The sequence below is a fragment of the Lepisosteus oculatus genome, chromosome 27 (assembly GCF_040954835.1).
Source record: "Lepisosteus oculatus isolate fLepOcu1 chromosome 27, fLepOcu1.hap2, whole genome shotgun sequence".
Lineage (NCBI taxonomy): Eukaryota > Metazoa > Chordata > Actinopteri > Semionotiformes > Lepisosteidae > Lepisosteus > Lepisosteus oculatus.
The window spans coordinates 11,793,013-11,815,762 of NC_090722.1; the positions used below are offsets into that span (position 1 = coordinate 11,793,013).

Consider the following 22,750-nt stretch of genomic DNA (forward strand, 5'->3'; position numbering starts at 1 on the left):
GTTTTGCTCTTAGAAATCAATAGTGATAAACAGGCTAGCTGTGACGGAAGATGAACAAACACTATAAAACTGTTACTCAAAGCGAAAAACCGGCGAGCGATTCTGATGATTTCCAAATATAGTCAAAAGTGAAGCTGTCTTGAAAGCAACACTTTGTGTTAGGAAAACGATGCATTTGAACAGCAAAAGTCCTTGTCAGGAAACTTATGAAGAGGTTATGAAGTCAGGAGAGTCGCGATTGTATACTGTAACTGGTCTCCTTCCCTAGACCACACTGAATACAACTGGGCGAGGGTATCGGACCCGAACAGGGCGCGTTTCTCGGAAGACAGCTGCGCTTTTCTGCTTTCACTTTCAGCTGCTTTAGGTGCCTGGAGAGGGCAGAAGCCGCAGACAAGAAGAGAAGCTGCTCGCCGACTCGCCTCGAGCCCTTTTCTGAGAACGTCCTGTGCATCGTTTCAAGCGAAGGTACTTCTTTTAAAATACCAATCTCCCCAACCTGGCACCTCTCGACGGGACTTATGGCACTGTTCGTTTTTTTTTTCTTACAAACTACAGCTATTGCTAATGTTACTATTCAGTAATGCACGAACAGAACACAAGTGTATTCTCAGATCGCTTTATTTTGAATTGGAGTGGTAACACTTAAAGGCGCTAAATTATTTTTTCCTCAGTATCTCTCTCTGCACAGCAACCCATCGATACGACTAGATGTCTGAAGTATGAGCTTTCTTTTTCACTTGCAACTAAGAAAAAGGCAATATTAGAATTTAAAAGATTTTCTAGCGGTGTTTTCTGCTTTCGCTTTCGAATTGTGCTACTGCCAAAACGACTTCCGACGCTGCAAAGACTGAGAAGTCACCTGCAGTTCGGCTTCTCCACTATCCTGAAGCCAGAAAGTCCTGGGCCAAATTCCAAAGTCCAAATTAAGGTGCACCTCTTTAAAATACGCTTTCCACTACTATTCACTTGAACACAGCTTGCACATATTCTTATATCGCTGCCTTTTCGGTTTTAATTGCGGCATTTGCCGACGCTAAGGTATTTGATCTTCAGTCGCATTCTTGAGACAATGCAGTACAATAATTTCTAAAGCTTTTCGCTCCGTATGATTGGCGATTAAAGAGTGGTTTAGAGGTACTGCGGATCAGATGCGATTTTTATTCGTACTATGCATTTTTGAAATAGCGGGTTTCGATATATTTCAGCTGAACCTTTTTAATAATCGAAAGTTAAAGAGCTGAAAATAACATATTATCTTGTGGTTTTTATCGGTCGAAGGAGCGTCATGTTAAATCAACATGTCTTCAGGATGTTGAACAGTGTCGTGTTCTTTCTTTTCCTGAGAGGCTAAAACTTAAATACAGGTTACTTCGCCTTTCCGAATATGAACACACAGTATGAGGCTTAGCGGGTAGGACCGCAGTTAAGTAGATGGTTGAAAACAGCCACGACCGACATTAATTTCTCACTGAGGTAACGCGTTTTTGAAGAGAATGAGAACTTCCTGTCCTGAAACCATTCTCTGTTATTAAGTTTCTTTTCACGCTCATTTTGTAATGTTATGAGACACATTAAAACAAGTTTGAAACTGGCTGGGCTTTCGCTGTCATTTAGCTCGGTCGGTTACCTTTTGATAAAAAAGCAGAATGTTCCAGCGGTAAGCGGCCAGGAACCATCAACCGAATTAAAGTTCCCCTTAAGAAACTGCTTTTCAGAGAAAGGTGACGTTAGATCGACTTATTCATCTATGTGTTTCTAATAAATAAGGAACAGAAAGCACCCCAGAATTCTGTCGCTTAATGTAAATAATAAAATGAATTATAACTTCTGAGTAGTGCCGAGACAGATGCTGTTGTCATAACATGTTTTTATGAGTGTATTCTTAAAACAAAGCAAAACAAAACAGAAATCATGGTAACATTTCCTTTCCCCCTAATCTCATAGACAAGCAAAATGTCAAGACATTTTGTACAGTAGTTGCAGACACTATTTTGAGCCCCAGGTAAATTGAAACACGACTCTGGATGTAATATGACTTGAATGCTTGCTTATATTTGAATTTACTCAAATGCGTTGTTATTGTAGCGGAGCTGGTTGCAGCGCGGTGACGTCACTCCGCCGCCCGGGCTCCTGCATGGTCACATTATCACGTCACTCAGTTTGTTTTTGTTTCACACAGAATTTCAAAACTTATTTGCTTGGTTATAGGCCGTTTGTATGACAGCGCAAAAGAGTTATTAAAATAATGTTAATGTGTAAAACAGGAAAGTGCTAAAGCTCTTTTTGTTTTTTGCATGACTGAAACAGACTTTTCCCTGCTGCTCATGGCTAGCAACACACTGTCGATGTCTGCCCCCGTGTGCCTTGTTGAAAATGGAGAAGATGGAAAGCTTCATGTCAACAGACAGTCTCTGGAGCTTTTGGGGAAGATTGAACAGCAAGTAGTTGTGGTGTCAGTAGTGGGATTATACCGCACTGGCAAATCCTACCTCATGAACAAACTGGCAGGAACGAAAAAGGGTGAGGAGTAATGTCAAATAAACAGTTCATAGAAGAACAGAAGGTTTTCCTTTGCAGAAATGTATACAAAAATTATTGTAAGAAACCAGGATATCAGCTTTAAAATTCAATTTAACAGTTTATTTTCCTCAACACATCTCACGTAGTCCAACTCCATGTCAAGTTATGCCAAATACAGTCAAGAAGTAAAACATCAGATATATTTGAATATTCTAAGTAAAACAGACGACATTCTTTTACATTTGCTTTGGTTGATGCACTTACCCAAAGTCAGTCCTTGTATCTTGTATCATTTCACTCTAAAGATAAAACAGAAGAAAGCACGGTCATTTTCCAAGGTAGTGTATAATGATATAGGCTTTTATCAAGGTTTTTCTGGGAACCTTGTAGTTTCAAGTTCTACGCCTACATTAAGTCATTATACAGTTTAGCCTTCCATTTAACAATCAAGATATTATTTGTGAGATTTTAGACACCAGGCAAATGATTAAGGGGTACAGATAGATGACAGCTTTAGGTGCAGTTAGATGGCTGCTGGACTAAACCTGACATGCTTCCCATTTCTGTTCTACAGGATTTTCCCTGGGGTCCACCATACAGTCCCACACCAAGGGCATCTGGATGTGGTGCGTCCCTCACCCCAATAAGCCTGACCACACCCTGGTGCTGCTGGACACCGAGGGGTTGGGGGATGTGGAGAAGGTGAGCAGTGAAGTTTTCACTAAGACTTTAGATGCAATACATTCTGTTATAACATTCTGTGTCCTGTTGTGGACTTTCCAGCTTGGCAGCACAATCATGGAAATGGGTGAATCCTTTAAAAACCTGTTACTCCTCCAGGCAAAACAGAGGACACAAATTCATGCCGAAAAGCCATTTTTTTATAATTCTAAGGCCTCATATTGATTCAATTATTCATAGCTCTTGTAGTGCACAAAATATGGAATTCACTAGTTTGTGGAAATCCTATATCAGAATTAGAAGAAGTTTTGCTAAAGAAATTGCACATAGACATTTAGGAAAGCTTCACATTTTCTTGAGATTTAAACAATCTTGCCTTCCTCACATACTTCCTATTGTGCAGCCGTGATAAATCTGTGTATTACCCATTTTTCTTTGATCAGTGAAATTAACCCATGTCAAATGGGAGCAAAGGATCAAACATGCAAGGTAATACGCCATTGTACACATTTTGCTACATTTACCAGTGGTCTGGTAATATCAATTGTCTCTTTGTTTCCCTTTGTTTTGCGTTCATTGTAACTAGATGGAGTATGTAAGGGTCAATTCGACTGGTTTAGGAAAGAGTTCTATCCTGGCACTAGTGTAATTCCAAAGTGGGATGGAAAAAAATCTGAAGAATTATCGAGAATTTCCAAAAAATATAGTCTTTCTAGAGTTTATATGTTTTCCCTGTGTTCACATGGGTTTCCTCCCACTCTCCAAAGACATTCTGGTACAGTATGTAAATCTACTTCTCGGAAAATTGCCCCCGGTGTGAGTGTTTGTGTCTGTGCGCCCTGCAATGGACTGGTGTCCTGTCTAGGGTATACCCTGCCTTGCTCCCATTGCTTGCTGGGCTAGGCTCTGGTTCCCCTGTGACCTGAAATTGGATGAAGAGGTTAGAAAATGGATTGATGGATAGATAGATGAGTTTCTGTGGCTGTATGGGATGGGACTGCTCCTCTCCTCCTAAAATTTGACCATAGTGAATCCTCTGTTTCCCTGTGTTTAGGGAGATGAGAAGAACGACAACTGGATCTTTTCTCTTGCTGTCCTTCTAAGCAGCACACTGGTCTACAACAGTACAGGGACCATCAACAACAACGCCTTGCAGCAGCTGCAGTATCCTTGATGATGTGGCATCATTTTTAAGAATCTGTGTACTGTGTTGCAACCTTCAGTCAGAGCCTAACCTAAGCACTAATGTCCTGTCAAGAATACAGCTAGGTCAAAACTAACTTCTTACTTTGCAACAGTGAGCTTAGAAAAAGAGTGATGGACAAACGTCTAACACTTTCATTGGGGGAATCTTGTATACAGTTGTTTAGGCTTTGCTAGGTGCTGTAGAAATGCAGATGTCAAGCAAACTGAGAAGAGCAGGGTAAAGCTAGGATTCTTCGTATCACTCTGGGAGAAACAGTTCATGTTCCCTCAGGTGCCAATATAAACATGCTTATCAGGATCCGGGATGACCAGAGGAACATCTGCACTAGGTATTGAGTCAGTCTGTTCAGAAATGACAGAATACAACAGTAACTCAAGTAGGGAGCTGTGTCAGCATGCAAAGGCTGCAAAGGAACAAAAAGGCAAAAAGAAGCAAAGAATAGTGTTTACTTGTTCTTCTACAACAGTAATGTCTTTTAGAGAGTGTTTATGACAGATATATGTCGAACTACTAAATCTAATTAAATATTTTGAAAATGGTGAAATATTGGAGAGGCAATATTTATGTTGAAGGTGAAATTCTCTTTGTATTAGGTATTGGTCTACATTGATGTGAAAATGCATTATCCATTATATTTTTCCAACTATCAGTATTTAAAAATGCTAATGTATTTTATGTTAAATGGTTATAATCATAAATAGATAATTTTGCATAAGAACTGTAAAAGGTATCTTTGTGGTCAGCAGAGGTCTCTACTGCTTAGGGAGGTCAAGGCTGTTGTCCTGAACAATGACTTCTACAGCTATGTCACTGAACTGACTGAACACATTAGAGTAAAGTCCCATACAAGGAATGAGGAGGACAACTCGGCTGAGTTTGCTCGTTTCTTCCCTTCTTTTGTGTGGACTGTGCGAGATTTCACCCTGGAGCTGGCGATTGATGGGAAAGTGGTTACAGCTGATCAGTATCTGGACAATGCTCTAAAGCTGAGGCCAGGTAAAGATTTTCTTTATCCCCACTCTAGGAGTATTGTCATGCTTGATCAATTAAAGTAACATTGCTGCAGGTTTTACAGCACAAAAGTACAACATTCTATGGCTTTACAGAGCTATATTTGAAAGATTCCTACATTAAGGTTACACAAGATTTTTGCAAATAGGTACAAAGGTATTTCTAGGATTGAACAGGAAATTTCTTGAAATAAGATTGTGTTCTTGATATGGTTTGCCCAATCCTGGAAGGCAGGTCAGTGTGTCTGCAGGTGGTCCTGGTCTCTTTAAAGCAGCAGCACCTGAAGAGCTGAGAGAAGCTGTAAAATCGATGCAGTTAAGTAACTGGGTAGGAGCTGGGTTGAAATTTTAACTTGAAGACATTTTGGTCCTGGACACCCCAGTTCTAGAACTAGCAAACAGAAAATGAGAAAAATTGATTTAATTATTCAAGGATTCTTCCCTTTGTTTTTGATCTTTAAAGCAGGCGTACGCGATGCTATATGAGCTGCAGTAAACATGCCAGACTTGTTGCAAAAAGACATGACAGTAAAATCTGATCCTCCAAAAAAACCTTTGCCTTCCTCTTTCTCCAAGGCACTGACAAAAAATCTCAAGAGTACAATTTGCCCCGTGAGTGCATCCGAAATTACTTCCCATCCCGCAAGTGCTTTGTGTTCACGCGCCCCACCACCCCTGAGAAAATGAGACTGATGGAGGAGCTGAGCGACACTGACCTAGACCCCTGCTTTGTGCAGCAGGCCAAGGACTTCTGCCATTATGTCTTCACCAGTGCCCAGACCAAAACCATGAAAGGGGGCTACACAGTCACTGGCAGATGTAAGTATATGGGTTTAGCAGTGGCTCCTAGACTGATTGTGAAATTTTTAGAACATAAGAAAGGTTGCAGACAAGAGGACCTCTAGCCTGTTCAGAAATGAGCAGATAATTGATCCCAGGATCTCATCCAGCCATTTCTTGAAAGAAGAAGGGTACTTCAACAACATACCAGCACCCTTTGGATAAAGAAATGCCTCCTGTCCTCAGTTTTAAATACTCTTCCATAAAGTTTCCATGTAGAGTAGGTCTAAATGACTCTGAAAAGCTGTGCAAAAGAACTGTATTTAAATTCCTAGATGACAATGTGTGCAATCTAGACCTTTAATTCCATATGGATAACTAGTCTTGGCAAGAGTCAGACTGATGTCAATTTCTCAGCACAGGCAGAAGTGAAGACTGATACACTCTACACATATTTTCATGGGTACAGTGCATGTGTTAGCGACACTGATTGTTTGACTAATAAATTGGGGTGTCTCGCAGTGCTGGGGAGCCTGGCGGAGACCTATGTGGAGGCCATCCGCAGTGGCCAGATTCCCTGCCTCGACAACGCAGTCTTGGCTTTGGCAGAGATCCAGAACACCACCGCTCTGAAACAAGCCGTCTCCTACTACGTGAATGAGATGAACGAGTGGGTCGCATACCCCACTGAGACTCAGGAGGAGCTGTCCCAGCTGCATGGTCAGTTTGAGAAGAAGGCCGTGAAGATGTTCATCAACCACTCCTTCAAAGATGAAGACCAGAAGTATCAGATTGAACTTATGGTAAGAGCAATGGCCTCTGCCCTCAGGCTAAGCAGGAAGTCCTTACCTCTTCATAAACACAAAACAGATGTTTTTGTATATTCCAGGTAAGCACCTTCAAACAGAAGGCTTGAAGCGTGTTTAAGATTCAGGATTATGGAAAGTTGTACGTGTTCTTATCCTTCCTCCTGAATGCCAGTGTGGAACACAAGAAGCCATCACAATTTTACAGTGAATATTCCTAAGGCTCAGATTTGTAGTGAAAACATTTTATTAATCTTTTTCGCCCTTGTAGAAATCCCTTCAGAATGAATACGAGTCATTATGCATGAAGAATGAAGAGGCATCGCGCAAGGCTTGCAGTGATATCATCGATGAAGTATTCCAAATAGTAGAGGAGAACCTGAGCGCCGGGTCCTACATGGTTGCTGGAGGCTATAAAAAGTTCAAGACCGACATGGATGTATATATTAGTATATACATGGCAATGCCAAATAAAGGCATTAAGGTACAAAAAGATGATTTTTTAAGTCAGATGTATGCGACTATAGTGTGATGTTTCTGTTTGAGATTTACATAACTCTGCTGCAATAGTTTTTGAGTTTGTTTCTTAGCCACTGTGTTAGACTCCTGTTCTGGGTGACTGCTGGTTTCTAGAGCACAGGCTCTGCTTTGTGTCTGCAGGCGGAAGAAGTCCTGAAGGAGTACCTGGCACCTAAAGAGAGCATTGGAAGAGCCATATTGGCAGCAGACAAATCCCTCTCTGAGGCAGAAAGGAGGATTGAAGGTGAAATTTTAATAAAAAGGGAGAAAGATGGAGCATGGAGCATTTCATTTGTTCATTTGGTCATTTGAAGTAAGGACAAAGAGTGGAGATTGAGTGAGCTTTAAAACTGAGAAGAAAGGAGAAGGATCAAGAGAGATATTTTACTTATAATATTTCAGTTTTTCTAAAGGTTAATTAGCTACAAAGGGCCATAGTATCTGTAGCTATTCACTCCAGGTCAGGCTTCAGGGCCTCAGTTCAACATTGTAGATCAGTTATTTTAAACCAGATCTTAAAATGTTAGTGCTATGAAGAGGCTTATGCTGGATCATGGCCCTTCAGGACTGGAGGTTTGGACCCTTGGTTAATTATAACAGGAGGGAAGTACAAACGGCAAATTCTTGGCCAGAATCGAATGGCTTCAAAGGTGCTTATGGGTTCCTCTGCTTGTTGGGCAACTGTGTCCTCAGTGATGGTCTAGATGTTTGTGATCTTCTAAAGATGTCAAGAGCTTCTTTTTTTGATCTAATGCCTTAGCTCAGAAGGGTTTACAGCATGAAAGTACCAGATAGATCTGCAATCTGTGATGATGAAGATTTCTGTTGTATAGCAGGATAAAGGTAGCAGTGGTGGATTGTGCTGTATGGCATTTTGCAGATATTCTACAAACAATTTGTTAACACCATTTGAAAAAAAATCTTCAGAAAATTCTAATGGGGAGCAGTAACACATGGCTCCTCTACTGTTCTGATTCTTGTCTTGTTCTGTAGAGGAGTGGGCAAGGTCTGCAGCTGCAGAACGGGATAGGAGGGCAGAGGAGGAGAAAAAATGGGTCCTTCAGAGGCAGATACAGGACCAAGAGAGGACCTACAGAGAAAACATGGAGCAACTGCTGGCCAAGATGGAACAAGACAGGAAAAACCTTCTGAAGGAGCAAGACAAAGTTCTGGAGGCTAAGCTGAAGGTAGAGCCCAACTAGGATACATTTACGTCTAAAGTAATTAATGTACAACTCCTCTAAGAGGTCCACAGCACACATTTTTCCTGGAAATATGTAAAATCAGGTAGAGATGTAAGAAATAGTTTACACTTGTTTTCTCCACTACATGTTCACAAACTCCTCATGAACTTTCAAGAACTTGCTCTGAATAAACTCATTACCCATTAAATGTTTGCCCATTACAGGAACAGAGGGACCTTTTGGAACAAGGCTTCAGAGACCGAGCAGATAGAATGAATGCTGACATCACATCTCTGAAGCGGGAGAAGGAGGAGACGAAATCTAAATCCCAGTCAATTGTTAGCACTGTTGTGGAAACTGTTGGTAATGTGGCTTCCTTGTTCTTACCAGGTATTGTTGGGAAAGCAGTGGGGATAGGTTCTCGACTCCTTTCACGTTTTTTTTAAATGGTAACAGAACTCTTATCCTTAATATTTGGATATATATAGTTCCAACCACTGAATCTTAGGCTTGTTAGTTGTTGCCTCTTTAATTTTATATACACAAATAGTATATATAAGTCAAAAGCATCAAGAGAAAATTTATGCATTGCTAGTCTTGGTCACCCTAATCGCTGTAATCAAGCCAGCAAGATTATGTGAATGTCCACTTGCTGTAGCCTGAGTTATATTCCTAGAACTATTTTTTACGTTGCTGAATTATTGTTTCATATTTACCTGCATTATGGCTTCATGGGCAACAATAGAAAACAGCACTGTAGCACTGAAGGGGCTTATGTATTTTTTTAATCTTATTTTATTCTTTATCATTTGGAAGTACAGAGATCCACTTCAAACATGTTAAGTGAAATCCCAAAACCTAATGAGTTAAGCAGTGTTTTGGGCCTTGGACTTTGTAAACCCAGGATTGCCTTCTAGTGTGCAACTAAATGAGCCTTATGTTATTAAAAACCTACACAATTAAATATTTTTGCAAATATTATCTTTTTATTTACTGTGCAACAACATCTATACTGGCTATATTACAAAGGAGAGGTTTTTCACAAACACAGCTAACATTTGTTATGTGAGTCTTTTCAGTTTGACTTTACATGTGAAGAATGGCACCTCTTACAGCACAGCTCTCTGAGTGTCCCAGAGAGAAGAGCACTACCTATAGATCCACCAAGACCATTTACAGCAGCAGCTGTCTCCCAGCCCACAAGTGACCAGCCTTGCTAAGTTTCTCAATTCTGATAAGAACAGTATAGAAGGTTGTAATGTGACAAAAATACTTCTTTAATTACCTCATCTGACATACTGCATACATGAATTGCAAAAATTAAGTCCAGATCTAAGCATAGTTATAAACTATACAAAAACCAGTCAACACACTCAGAGAATAATATGAGATGTGGTGGTCTGAAGTGCAAAACACCACACCACAATTTCAAACTGGAAATTAGCTCCTGGAGAATGAGAGGAACAGGGACTCATTCTGCGGGTAGGGCTAGTCTCAATGTGCTACTGTACACTTCCTGCCACAGTTCAGCAGCACAGTGATTGACATATGACATATGACATAAATATAGCCATGCCTTCCAGTTTGGAGTTAATGTGGTTGTGTTTTTTTAATATGTTGATTTATTTGGTATCATGCAATCAATTAAAAAATATATTTTCTAGTTTGTTGTTTTATTTTTGGATTAATTTATTTGTTTTTAGATTTGTTAATTGCTTGTTTATGTTGTTGGTTTGTTTTGTGCTTCCCAGCCAGCAATGACATTTTTGAAAAGTTCTATAACACAGGGCAGATCAACAGGAAACATCATGACTAAAACCCTCAGAGGCAAATACATGCAGGACCATGCACAAAAGCTAGCTACCAGCTACTACATCCATGAGCTACAGAAGAAGAATAATTCAACGTCTCATGAGCCTCCTTAAGGTCTTATACTCATAGATGGTACTAACTATGTCAGCAGCTGTACTGAGTACAGGCTTGATAAAATCCTTCCATGAGCTGCCCTTCGATGCCTCCTCCTTGAGTCTACCGATCTCTCTGGTCATCGCGGCCGCCTGGTCCTCGAAGCCCTTCCTCTGCAGCTGCTCCTGCTCCTTCAGCTTGCTCTCTAGTGCTCTCTCAGCTTCCACTCGGCAGTTCTCCAGCTCCTGTTCCAGCTTCTTCTGCGCCAGCTGCATCTGCTCCTGGTGCCTCCCGCGCTCATCCTGCAGAACCTGCTCCATCTCCAGCCGCTGCTCCTCCTGTGCTTTCCTCTGCTGCTCGGCCAGGGCAGCTCTCTCGTGCTGCTCTGCGCTCAGTCCACACCGTCAGCAGCCGCGGAAGTGGAGGGAAAGAGGGAGAAAATCACAGCTTGTTTTAATATTTAGATACAGAAATAAAAATGACATTTACATTTCACAAGTTCTACTTTTCATCTAAAAACTGCATTGCTTGAGGATACAGCAAAAATTGACCCTGACCCTATACTATAGTGGTGGCACTGTGGCTAAGGAAGGTTGCCGGTTCAAATCTCTGATCTGGCAGAAGAATCCTACTCCAGCAGGCCGCTGCGCAAGGCTTTTAAGCCCAGCTGCTCCAGGGGTGCCGTAGAAATAGCTGACCCTGCACTCTGATCCCAAGCTTCTCTCTCCCTGTCTGTGTGCCTCTGCGTCTCATGGAGAGCAAGACAAAAGACAAATTCCTAATGCAAGAAATTGTATATGGCCAATAAAGTGATCTTATCTTACTTATGGAGGGCACTATGATTGATTGATCATGCCTGTGAGCAATAATGATTTAAAGAACGCTTAACCATCCTTCCCTACAGGTTTCTGATCTCTACCTACCTGCAATTTGTTTCTCTTTTTCTGTCAGTTCCTCATCAGCACGAAGAATGGTATTGGCTTCAACTTCCTTCTCTTTCAGACTCTGCTCCAAGACCTCCTCTGCCTGTCAACCACACAGGCACCTTAAAACATTTGGGATTAAAGAAATACCTAAAAACAAACTTATTTTTTCTCCAGAAGGGAGGTAGCAAGGGAAATGTTTAAGATTTAAAATCTTACTAGCATAAGGAGACCATACAACTCTGCAAGGACCGGAGCCCGGACTGACGATGAACTCTTGATCCTGGGGTGAGCTGGGTGCTAACCCCCATGTTTCTGTGCTGCCCAGCCATACATTTATTTGAAATTTTCTGTCCTATCCAGTTTAAGGGAATCTCACTCTCCTGGTAATGAAAGTTTCTACCTTAACCCCTTTGTTGGGTTCAGCACGGAACTGTGCCACCAAGGCATCTCGATCCTTACAGTAGAGCTTATAGCCACCAGGCTTGGCATAGAAGCCCTCCTCCAGCTTCTTGGCGATGGGGGTGGACAGCTCTGCCAGCAGGACATGACAGGTATTTATAGAGGCTTCTTCGTTGCGCATGAGGATGCAGTCATAATACTCTGCAATTTTCTCCTATGAATGAGACAACAGGAGTTACAGTACATTTGGCCAGTCCAGAAATCACAAATGTTAGGAAAGAGATCACAGTGGGAACACTATAAAATGTAGCAGTGTTACTTGACTGAAGGGCTTTCCTCTAGTGGCTATTAAAGATGTCTATTATTGTAAATAGACACACTGGGTTATGATTAGATAGCTAGATAACTGGTGAAGAGTTTAGGGGCCACATTCACATATGGGTATAATGAATTAAATGTTTTGGTATATAAAGCGCCTCATGGTGTTGCTGTGAGGCTTCTTCTAGTGTGTGTATGAACTGAAACTATGCAGTAAAGTGTCCTGCTTTCCAGTATTGTCCAGTGTGAGTTTTAATGGACATAGATCCCTTGAGCTACCTTGTTTAAGGTGGTGTCTGTCACAAGACTATCATAATTTAGTGTGACTGTTTTCTTCATGAAGACAGAACATCACTTTTCTTTATCTTTCAGTATTTCTTATTAACGTTAAGATGTCACTACTAAGCAAAATGAGGGCCTCCCACATTCTGAATGAGCATCTGTGTTGCCACTAGATTCTAAGATTGACCTTGCCTGTATTTCATCTGAAGATTACTGAACCCCTTCTATATTTTGTTTGAAGAAGTATCCTTCAAATTGAAGTAATAGCATACACTTGATTTTAAAGGTAAAATAATTTCTTTGCCTTTGCAGACCTAGATTTTAACTTACTCCCAGGTCGCTCATGTGCTGACCACTGTCATCTTTGAAAGACTTGCTGGCGAACCTCTCCAGAGCCAGTTTTTCCCAGTGCCTGTGCTGCTGGGATAAACCCTCCAGGCTGGCTGGGAAGGTCACTGCCTTGTCCATCCCCTCCTTGTACACCTTCATCCCCTCCTGGACAGCTGCCTGGTTCTCAATCTGTGCCATTGTCAGCACTGCGTTCTCCAAGCAGGGCACATCACCGCTCGAGATGGTGCCCACGTAGGTACTGGCCAAGATACCAAGCACTGAGAAAAGAAAAACAGAAAACAAGTATGGTGGAGAGAGGTGTTGCCCACAGAAAAGCCCTAAGACCTGATGCAGTTTATATTCACAGTTTGTAAAAGATACACATTCTTCTAACCAAACTGCTCTGAAGTGCTGATTTTCAACACAGCCTGCATGTTATCCAGACCATCCCAGTTTATTTTTGCTGTATATCACTGCAGGGAAGTGGACATTTGCACAGAATGGAGTCCAAAAGCAACCTATTTCAAATCCAAACCCACTGATCATATTAAGGGTCACTGGAGAGACTCCTGCCGACAATGAGAAAGTATCTCGGAAAAGTTGGGGTACGATATGGAATACAAGGGTACTGTAAGGCAGACAAACAGGGACTGTCTCACTCACTCCTGCCACTGACAGGATGTCCTCCCTTGATGGTTTTGACGGGACTCTGGTTGAAGACGTGCTGGCAGAAGCGCTGGGTGGCCTCCAGGAAGGAGGCGCTCAGGTCCCTCTCGTCCAGAGTCTCGAGGCGGGTCATGGCATCGGGGGCGGCGGGGCTGCCGAAGACGAAGCAGCGGCGCAAGGGGAAGAAGTTCCGGATACACTGCCGGGGCAGGTTGTAGTCGGACACTTTCCTGTTGGTTCCTGAAGAAGATAGCGCAATCCTTCAATATTAACTTAGAGGAAGCATGCAATCAGGATTAATACACAAGAACATCCTTTTTATTGTATAGTTTGGTCATGGAGTATTTTGAATGGAGCAGAAAACACTGACACATCCTTTATTTGGTGAAATGGCTGTAAGGCAGCAGAAATCTTTTACCCTTCTTGAGAGACAGAGCGTGTTCAAGATACTCGTCCTCAGTCACCGGCCTCCCCTCTATCTTCAGCTCCAGGGTGAAGTCGCGCACAGCCCACACAAAATTGGGGAAGTAGCGCACATACTGAGAGTCCTCTTCATCCTCATCATCATCATCACCACTTGCAGGCTTGGGGTCCCTGGGTGATTTGACCTTGATTAGATCAGTGAGCTCTGTCACATATCTGAGGGGCTTCAGGAAAACCACGCACAGCTATTCAAAGAATCACAGGTGTCACTTTCCTCAGACACCCCTCCCCCACAATTGAGCTATGCCACCGATGGTGCTTTAGTTATCTAAGACCAGGAGTGAATTGTGTATATCAAAATACTGATAGATAATATTTGTCTGGTGAAGTTCCAGTCGAAGCACAGACCAATCTCCAGCATTCTAATTCTTATTATTATTATAAGGGCACCACAGTGATGCAGTTGTTAGCGATGCTATTTCACTGCGCTGGAGTCCTGGAGTCTATTCCGGATCTGGGGTGCCATCTATGTGGAGTTTGTACCTTCTCTCCATGTTTGCATGGGTTTCCTCTTGCTTTGATTTTCTTCCACAATTCATGACACACTGGCAGATAAATTGGCTTCTGGGAAAACTGGCCCTGATGTGAATGTGTGTACTTGTGTATGGTGTCCCACTCAGGTTCATGTGCCTGTTGATTACCAGGTTAGGCTCTGTCACGGATGTTGGAAAGGACGAACTGTGGAATGGCAGGAGAGAGTAAAAGACCCTATGCGTAGCAGCTAGACGTGGGAAAGCCTGGGCTCAGCTGTTCAGGAAATGCTGTATAGAAACCTGTGCCCTCAGGTAGCGGACGTGGGGTGACCTGGTGCTAGACGGGTCTCAGGACATCCGAACATCAATGCTGAGCGAAACAGAATAAGTGACCCGGAAATATATAGCCCCAGAGAGAGAGAAAAACACCGGAAGGACAGCAAAGCACCGGAAACAAGAGACAGGACAGAGAAGGAATGCCCTCTGGCTGCAGAGGGCGTGACAGGCTCCAGCTCCCCTGTGACCTTGTATTGGATAAAACAGTTAGAAAATGGATGGATGATAATTTATTGTGTGGTGTGGTGGCATGGAGGTTAGTGCTTCTTCCTCACAACATCAGAGTCCTTGGGGGCATCTATCTGCATAGATGGGTTTGTGTAGGTACTCCCAGTCATGGGCTCGCTGTTCCACCATGTGTCCATTTTCTGAGATCAGGTTCTGATAACAGATCATGGTAATTGTGTAGTTCTAAAAAATAAACAGTCATACCATCTCCCACACACCTCAATCCCAAAACCTCCTACAAGTACTTGAGCCTTGTCACTGAAGTTGGGATTGTGTGAGACAATACACTCTGAAAATGTACACTGCTTTCCTACAACTACAGCATTTTTAGACCCTGTATTCCCTTTGTTACTTTATTACTGGCAACGGGTTACCAATGAATTTAGGCAAGAGTACCAAAACATTAACTCCTTCCATTGCATAGAAACTAATACAGCATTATAAAAGAAGAATCAAATGCTCTGTAGTGTCTTGATTCAATTTAAACTCTCCATCACCTTTGCTCTCAAAAAGACACAAAGTTAGTGAAAGTTGTCAAACAATTTCACCTTTCACTGCCTGCAATAACTGTCTTTTGTTGCCTCAACCTCAAACAAATGTATTTTTGACAAAAACAGGTTTGTCTATTAAATGTTCCAAAATGAAGCTGTTGCTTAAAGCCACACAGTAGACACTTTAAAATACTTTAGCCATAGATACAGAGTTCCACTTTGGCACTTTAAAATTAAAATCCGCCTGAGACACAAGGATACTGCAGGTTCTCCAGGGCATTGTTGTCGATGGTCCCACGGCTGTTGTACACCAACGTGCTGCTCAGAAGAATGGCCAGAGCAAAGATCCAGCAGTCGTTCTTCTGATCTCCCTGGAAAACATGTTCTCAGTCTCTTGATAATCCACTTTCCATTTCTTCTCTACTGCAGCAGGTTTTAAATATAGGCACAGGATTTAAGAACTAGGAAAATGACAGCTGTTGGTGGTAGAATGTGCACATCTCATTCATTGGCATATAATTAAATCTAACAGGTCTGTGGCTGCTAAACTGTGCCGTGATCAAGTTCCACTCTGAGCTTTTTTGCTTTTTTAAAGTACTGTATGTTGCATGTAATTTGTATAATGCCTACACATTACGAACAGTAATATACATACAGGTTGCATGCTGAAAAAATAAAACAACCTGTTCAAAACATCACCTTAGTTCCCATTGTCAGTGCCTTTGATGATTCATGTTACAAGCACTGGAGAATAATATAGAAAACATTAAATATATTTGTTTTCTGGCTGTGGCTGAAATACAATAGTTATACAATATAATACAGTGCAATTAAAAAGAACAGAAAAAGGTTACAGACACAATACGATGAAAAATTCATCTGGAGAGACCAAATATCTGAGGTTTGAATCTATAACCTGTCCTCTATCCCTTAATTTTGAGTTGAAAGAGTCCCAGTTTCCCACCTTTTCCACATCTCCCAGGCCCTCGGTGTCCAACAGCACCAGTGTGTGGTCAGGCTTAGTGGGGTGAGGGACGCACCACATCCAGATGCCCTTGGTGTGGGACTGTATGGTGGACCCCAGGGCGAATCCTGAGAAACAAGACAAAGTGACAATTCACACACAGACCCACAAAGCCATTAAACTTGTTAGAAGGTAACATAGTTCCTAAGAAATCATGTCACAATGTTTTCTTCAATGAAGGGAGACAGGCCTTTTGACAGAGTGGAAGTCAAAACATTTTTGAGGCTTTTTGTGGCTCAGGGCTGTGAGATGACTGAGTCTGTAATTAACTCTCGGCAAGATGATCTGCATTCCTACCACTTGCTATCAGAGATAAAAAGCAATAGAAAATAAAATAAAAAAAATCTGAATGAGGAAATTCCAAATAAAATGTAAATCACCATGAACACTGCATCTACAAGATTCAAAGTCCGTAAGGAATACCAGGGTTCGATCATTATCAGTGTTATCAGTGCCCAATTCACTCACCCCTTTTCTTCCCTGATAGCTTGTTCATGAGGTAGGATTTGCCTGTGCGGTATAATCCCACTACTGACACCACAACCACATGCTGTGAAATCTGATTTAATATCTCCAGTGCAATGGGGTTGACACAGAACTGTCCATCCTGGCCATTCTCGATCAGACACACGGGTGTTTCCATCAACACTGTATTGCTGGCCACGACGTCTTCTGAACTGACAATCTGTATGAAAAAACAGTCAGGACAATGTGAGCCTAGTGGGGTATAACAATGCAGCTCTACCAGCAGAGTCCAGTCAGCTGTAGATTTGGTTCTTGAGGACACAGGTGATTGTTTCTGAAGCTAAACTACCATAGGCATGTGGTGAATGTAGTCAATACTCAAACCGCATACAGGACCGTCCTTCATCATGTTTGATTTGATGATATGGGTCAATGTGTTATTAAAAACCTTTTCAGTCTGGACTTGAAAAGTATGTCATAAATGAATTAATCAGTTTCCTCACTCCAAAAACATGAGCAAACTCAACTCATACGTAGCTGTGAATTTGATTGTGTTGTTTTGTGTGTAGAAACTGGTCTAGCCAGCTGCCCTGATCAAAGTGGCATCTAGGTTAGGTTAGATCCAAAGAAAATTATGAATATACATGTTAGCCTATACCCTTGTGTAATCATTTACAATGTGATTAATGGAATTTTAACTGAACTCTAGAATAGTTCATGCTGGGATTAAGCAACAATTCTTTACCGTATTTACTCTAATGCCACCAGAGTATGTGGATCCAGTTAAGTGAACGATGCAATGTGCATATTTTAGTTTTCTCATTTAAAGAAAACAACAATTATTAAAGCATATTTTATATTGTTGTATAACATTGATATCCATCACAGGAAGGCAGGTTAAACTAACAATAAACATCGATTGGTTAGGCTATGTTCAAAGGAAAGGAAATCATTTGAAACATAATATTTATACAACTATTTTATCGAGAATAGTATACCTCAAAGCGCATTTCTGTTTTTTTTATGAACAGAAATGACTGCTGGGAGGATTAAGGAAATTAACAACATTTCACTAGGGACAACAGCATTCAAGAACTGCACGCTTTGTGACTTGGTGAAATAAATTTGGCTTTAACCTGCTTGGTGAAATGGGCGGCCTCCTGACCATAGAACGACAGGCTTGAATTCCCTCCCGAACTTTAGTTAATAACCTCCATTTAGCTAATTAAAACCGGGTAAGCCTGAAATAACATCGATAATAAAAACAAGATGAACACAGCATTACGATGTTTATTAATGATTCTTTCGAATTTAAATTTGAGTTTACTTATTTGCTATGCGGATGAGCTCCTTATATATAGTTCCTTCTATGTCTGTTGTTTTCCATTTGCAAACAAGTGCGCAGAGAAAAACTCTTTATTCAGTCACGACAGCAGGTTAGACCACGGCTCCTGCTGCGATACGCGACCCCGAATTCGGTGATTCGCGCGTGCTTGTGTCCCTTTTCAAGGAAGCGCCTCAGATTCCCGCTGAGGTACCTCACCTTGAAACTGGGCCTTTGTTCGCCTGGTGAGAACGTCTTTGGGTTCGAACTATCTCGTCCACCGCCGCAGTCTTTAGAAGCGTACTGTACCGTGTTTTAAACCAGCCCCGTGAAGAGCAGTCATTTTATCGCGCAAGTCTCAGGAGTGAGAGTTCCGCACGAATGAGTCGCTTAAGCTCCGAAGTCAATATCAACTATCAATCAGTCTTTGTTCTTCCATTGCGCCTTTCAGTCCAGAGCTTCTCAAAGCATTTCATACACATTATGCATAGAAAAGATATAGTAAACAGAAAAAAAGAATAAAAAAAATAATACTAAATAAAAGAGATATAAATAATAAAATAGAGCTAAAACAAAGAATTAAACAGTAACGGAATTTCTTGCTTTACAGTGCCTTGCGAAAGTATTCGGCCCCCTTGAACTTTTCAACCTTTTGCCACATTTCAGGCTTCAAACATAAAGATATAAATTTTTTATTTTATGTGAACAATCACCAACAAGTGGGACACAATTGTGAAGTGGAACGAAATCTATTGGATTTTTGAAACTTTTTTAACTAATAAAAAAATGAAAAGTGGGGCGTGCAAAATTATTCGGCCCCTTTACTTTCAGTGCAGCAAACTCACTCCAGAAGTTCAGCGAGGATCTCTGAATGATCCAATGTTGTCCTAAATGACTGATGGTGATAAATAGAATCCACCTGTGTGTAATCAAGTCTCTGTATAAATGCACCTGCTCTGTGATAGTCTCAAGGTTCTGTTGAAAGCGCAGAGAGCATCATGAAGACCAAGGAACACACCAGGCAGGTCCGTAATACTGTTGTGGAGAAGTTTAAAGCTGGATTTGGATACAAAAAGATTTCCCAAGCTTCAAACATCCCAAGGAGCACTGTGCAAGCGATCATCTTGAAATGGAAAGAGTATCAGACCACTGCAAATCTACCAAGACCTGGCCGTCCCTCTAAACTTTCAGCTCAGACAAGGAGAAGACTGATCAGAGATGCAGCCAAGAGGCCCATGATCACTCTGGATGAACTGCAGAGAACTACAGCTGAGGTGGGAGAGTCTGTCCATAGGACAACAATCAGTCTTACACTGCACAAATCTGGCCTTTATGGAAGAGTGGCAAGAAGAAAGCCATTTCTCAAAGATATCCATAAAAAGTCTCGTCTAAAGTTTGCCACAAGCCACCTGGGAGACACCCCAAACATGTGGAAGAAGGTGCTCTGGTCAGATGAAACCAAAATCGAACTTTTTGGCCACAATGCAAAACGATATGTTTGGCGTAAAAGCAACACAGCTCATCACCCTCAACACACCATCCCCACTGTCAAACATGGTGGTGGCAGCATCATGGTTTGGGCCTGCTTTTCTTCAGCAGGGACAGGGAAGATGGTTAAAATTGAGGGGAAGATGGATGCAGCCAAATACAGGACCATTCTGGATGAAAACCTGTTGGAGTCTGCAAAAGACCTGAAACTGGGACGGAGATTTATCTTCCAACAAGACAATGATCCCAAACATACAGCAAAATCTACAAAGGAATGGTTCACAAATAAACGTATCCAGGTGTTTGAATGGCCAAGTCAAAGTCCAGACCTGAATCCAATCGAGAATCTGTGGAAAGAGCTGAAAACTGCTGTTCACAAACGCTCTCCATCCAACCTCACTGAGCTCGAGCTGTTTTGCAAGGAAGAATGGGCAAGAATTTCAGTCTCTCGATGTGCAAAACTGATAGAGACATACCCCAAGCGACTTGCAGCTGTAATCGCAGCAAAAGGTGGCTCTACAAAGTATTAACGCAAGGGGGCCGAATAATTTTGCACGCCCCACTTTTCATTTTTTTATTAGTTAAAAAAGTTTCAAAAATCCAATAGATTTCGTTCCACTTCACAATTGTGTCCCCACTTGTTGGTGATTCTTCACATAAAATAAAAAATTTATATCTTTATGTTTGAAGCCTGAAATGTGGCAAAAGGTTGAAAAGTTCAAGGGGGCCGAATACTTTCGCAAGGCACTGTACATGATGCAGGATTACCCATATACTCCGCCCGTAACTTGTATCATTCCATTTCAATTGTTAAACGATGTATTTATTCGCTTTAGTGGATACATTTTGTTATCTAGCACGTTAAGACAACGACTGCTTAATCCAGTTCCAGCCACCTGCTGTAGTAGAAGAGTCTGGTCTCCGCATAACTGTAACCTAAACACCGAAATACTTTCTCAGCAACACAGGGCGACAATACAAGGGAAGACAGCTATTGGAAAAGCAGTGAATAATAAAATCCTTGTAAAATATAACGGGGGGTCAAATCTCACACGAAATGCTGCTGTTGCACCCCGAGCAAGGTACAGTACCTGACCCGAACAGTTCTAGAATATTACCCGGCTGTGCAAAAGGGTTCGCGTGTAAGCCGCTTTGGTTAAAAGCGTCTTCCAACTAAAAACAAAATGTATTTAACAATTAGATGTTACCTTTGCTAGAGAGCAGGAATCAAAGGGAAGACCTTGCGAGTTTGCTAACCGGCAATACAGAAAGTAAAAATTTCCTTTCCTGCCCTACTCAGCGAATGGGTGCGGCTGGCCGAAACGTCTTTCGTTTTCGATTTGAGTAATCAAGCAAGTCGCTTATGTGCCTCACCACCGTTATCTTACAGAGAAGGGAAACAGACAACACCCTCTTTGGATTTTAAAATTCTAATATTCTGTGAAACAAGCGAGGAACCCCTGACGCCTTTTCTTTTTCAGCTGTTGTCTTTTTTAAACACGCGGTGTACCCTTGATGTGGGGAAACGCAAATTGCTGAAAAGGATTTTTGCCTTCTAATTCTATTCTATTTCTAATAGTGGTGTTTTTTCTTCGCATCTCCCTTTTCAGCTGCTAAAAGCTTGAAACAGGACTATAGCGCAAGCTACTGTACATCCCATAATAATGCTGTGAGGGTTTTGCTGGCAGTGAGTTTTCTGTTAAAACGATGTTAGAGAGTATGTAAGCACATGTACTGTACTGATGTCTGTTAGCATGTTCCAGCGGACTGGGAGGTAAAGCTCTGTTAATCCCACTACTAACACCATCAATGAAAGGTGAATGCAGACAGATTTTTTCTTGTATAATGCTATATTTGTATTAATAAACCCAGGGATCCATCACACATTCAAACTAATCTGACCTGGTTTTTTATCTAACACAAAGTATCAATCAGCTGAAAAAACACAGAACAAGACCTGACACGCTTTCAGTGATGAATTTTAATTTGTTTGAAGGCAGTTTTAATGTCACAGAACAGAGCAGACTTTGGCTCTCGGCAGAAAGAGGACCTTTGCTAGTCCGAGATGAAGATGGTGGACACGATCTCTGTCATGCTCTGCTCCTGTATGATTGGGGTCCTGTCAGCAATGACTCCATTTCACAGGTAAAGGACACAGGCAGTCCGTTCAACATCATCTGAAAACATTTGCTTCCCTCCAGGCACTCATCTGCAAAGCCACATCATAACTTTGTTGTAAATCTGGAGCTCCCAGACTTGGGGGCACAAGCACATATCAGAGGACACCCCTGTTACTGGGAAAATATTCCACCCTAAGATTAAGACGTTTATGAGCTGCTTTTCCTCTTTCTGTTGCCAAAAAAGTCATAATTAAAAAGTCTGCAAATCTGTCGACCTGCATGTTTCATTATTGCTACAATAAGATGTGCTCTCATTTTTTATATAGATCCAAACACGTTGAGGTTGATCAAGTGTCCGGTTGAAACTGGTGATCCAGATAAGAATTCCTTCAAGCAAGTGACTTTGGGAAAATGACAATTAATAAAATCAGAGTGCTTACTACAACTAAAAAATTACATAATTAAGACTCTTATTTTGTTATTTTAAATAACAATCTCAACAAAAAAACAGTCCGATGATGTCAGGAACTTGATTTAAATGAAATAATCTGGCCTGTGGAACAAATGGCTGCTGTGGGTTAAGGGACCGTTGTGACTAAGCCGTGATGTCCGAAGCATTTCAAATACCTCATGCTGTACAACAGACCTGTGCAATAACTTTGATGTTCCAGGTTAATACCAAAACCCTAAAACATTGCAAACACACCAAATTACAATTTGACAGAACTACTGAAATGCAGTTTGAGCAGCTCTTTAAGGAAACCCTGTTGTAGAAAAAGAAT

The 22,750-nt window shown here is 41.5% G+C and overlaps 2 protein-coding genes across 6 annotated transcripts; one reads left to right on the forward strand and one right to left on the reverse strand.

Moving 5' to 3' along the window:
* Positions 1-384: 384 nt before the first annotated feature.
* Positions 385-9,674, forward strand: LOC102696936 (guanylate-binding protein 1-like). 3 transcript variants are annotated; one of them, XM_006641525.3, is made up of 11 exons: positions 385-468; positions 2,311-2,523; positions 3,098-3,225; positions 4,259-4,368; positions 5,214-5,407; positions 5,998-6,240; positions 6,724-7,004; positions 7,279-7,491; positions 7,668-7,770; positions 8,520-8,713; positions 8,935-9,674. In XM_006641525.3, exons 2-11 carry the CDS (start codon positions 2,328-2,330, stop codon positions 9,154-9,156), a joined length of 1,884 nt encoding a protein of 627 aa, XP_006641588.1. In that variant the 5' UTR covers positions 385-468; positions 2,311-2,327; the 3' UTR covers positions 9,157-9,674. The 3 variants fall into 3 exon arrangements, with proteins under 3 accessions (XP_006641588.1, XP_015192049.1, XP_015192050.1); XM_015336563.2 differs by lacking the exon at positions 385-468 and adding an exon at positions 505-931; XM_015336564.2 differs by lacking the exon at positions 385-468 and adding an exon at positions 942-1,041.
* Positions 9,675-21,163, reverse strand: LOC102686298 (guanylate-binding protein 1-like). Of its 3 annotated transcripts, none has more exons than XM_006641558.3 (10): positions 21,057-21,163; positions 17,040-17,256; positions 16,512-16,639; positions 15,809-15,918; positions 13,955-14,175; positions 13,534-13,776; positions 12,871-13,148; positions 11,942-12,154; positions 11,539-11,641; positions 9,675-11,000 (listed from the first exon to the last, which is right to left on the reverse strand). In XM_006641558.3, exons 2-10 carry the CDS (start codon positions 17,212-17,214, stop codon positions 10,612-10,614), a joined length of 1,860 nt encoding a protein of 619 aa, XP_006641621.2. In that variant the 5' UTR covers positions 17,215-17,256; positions 21,057-21,163; the 3' UTR covers positions 9,675-10,611. The 3 variants fall into 3 exon arrangements, 2 of the variants coding, with proteins under 2 accessions (XP_006641621.2, XP_069041004.1); XR_011183807.1 differs by having other exon boundaries at positions 10,914-11,000; positions 11,539-11,660; XM_069184903.1 differs by lacking the exon at positions 17,040-17,256 and having other exon boundaries at positions 21,057-21,160.
* Positions 21,164-22,750: the final 1,587 nt, after the last annotated feature.

Excerpts from the sequence above, each read along its gene's own strand:
- LOC102696936 (XM_006641525.3), top strand. The coding sequence starts at position 2,328 with ATGGCTAGCAACACACTGTCGATGTCTGCCCCCGTGTGCCTTGTTGAA. Across the intron at positions 3,226-4,258 it reads GGTTGGGGGATGTGGAGAAG|GGAGATGAGAAGAACGACAA; the intron begins GTGAGCAGTGAA and ends CCCTGTGTTTAG. Across the intron at positions 7,771-8,519 it reads GGCAGAAAGGAGGATTGAAG|AGGAGTGGGCAAGGTCTGCA; the intron begins GTGAAATTTTAA and ends CTTGTTCTGTAG.
- LOC102686298 (XM_006641558.3), bottom strand. The coding sequence starts at position 17,214 with ATGGAAACACCCGTGTGTCTGATCGAGAATGGCCAGGATGGACAGTTC. Across the intron at positions 13,149-13,533 it reads ACATCCTGTCAGTGGCAGGA|TGCTTGGTATCTTGGCCAGT; the intron begins GTGAGTGAGACA and ends TTCTTTTCTCAG. Across the intron at positions 12,155-12,870 it reads AGCACATGAGCGACCTGGGA|GAGAAAATTGCAGAGTATTA; the intron begins GTAAGTTAAAAT and ends TCTCATTCATAG.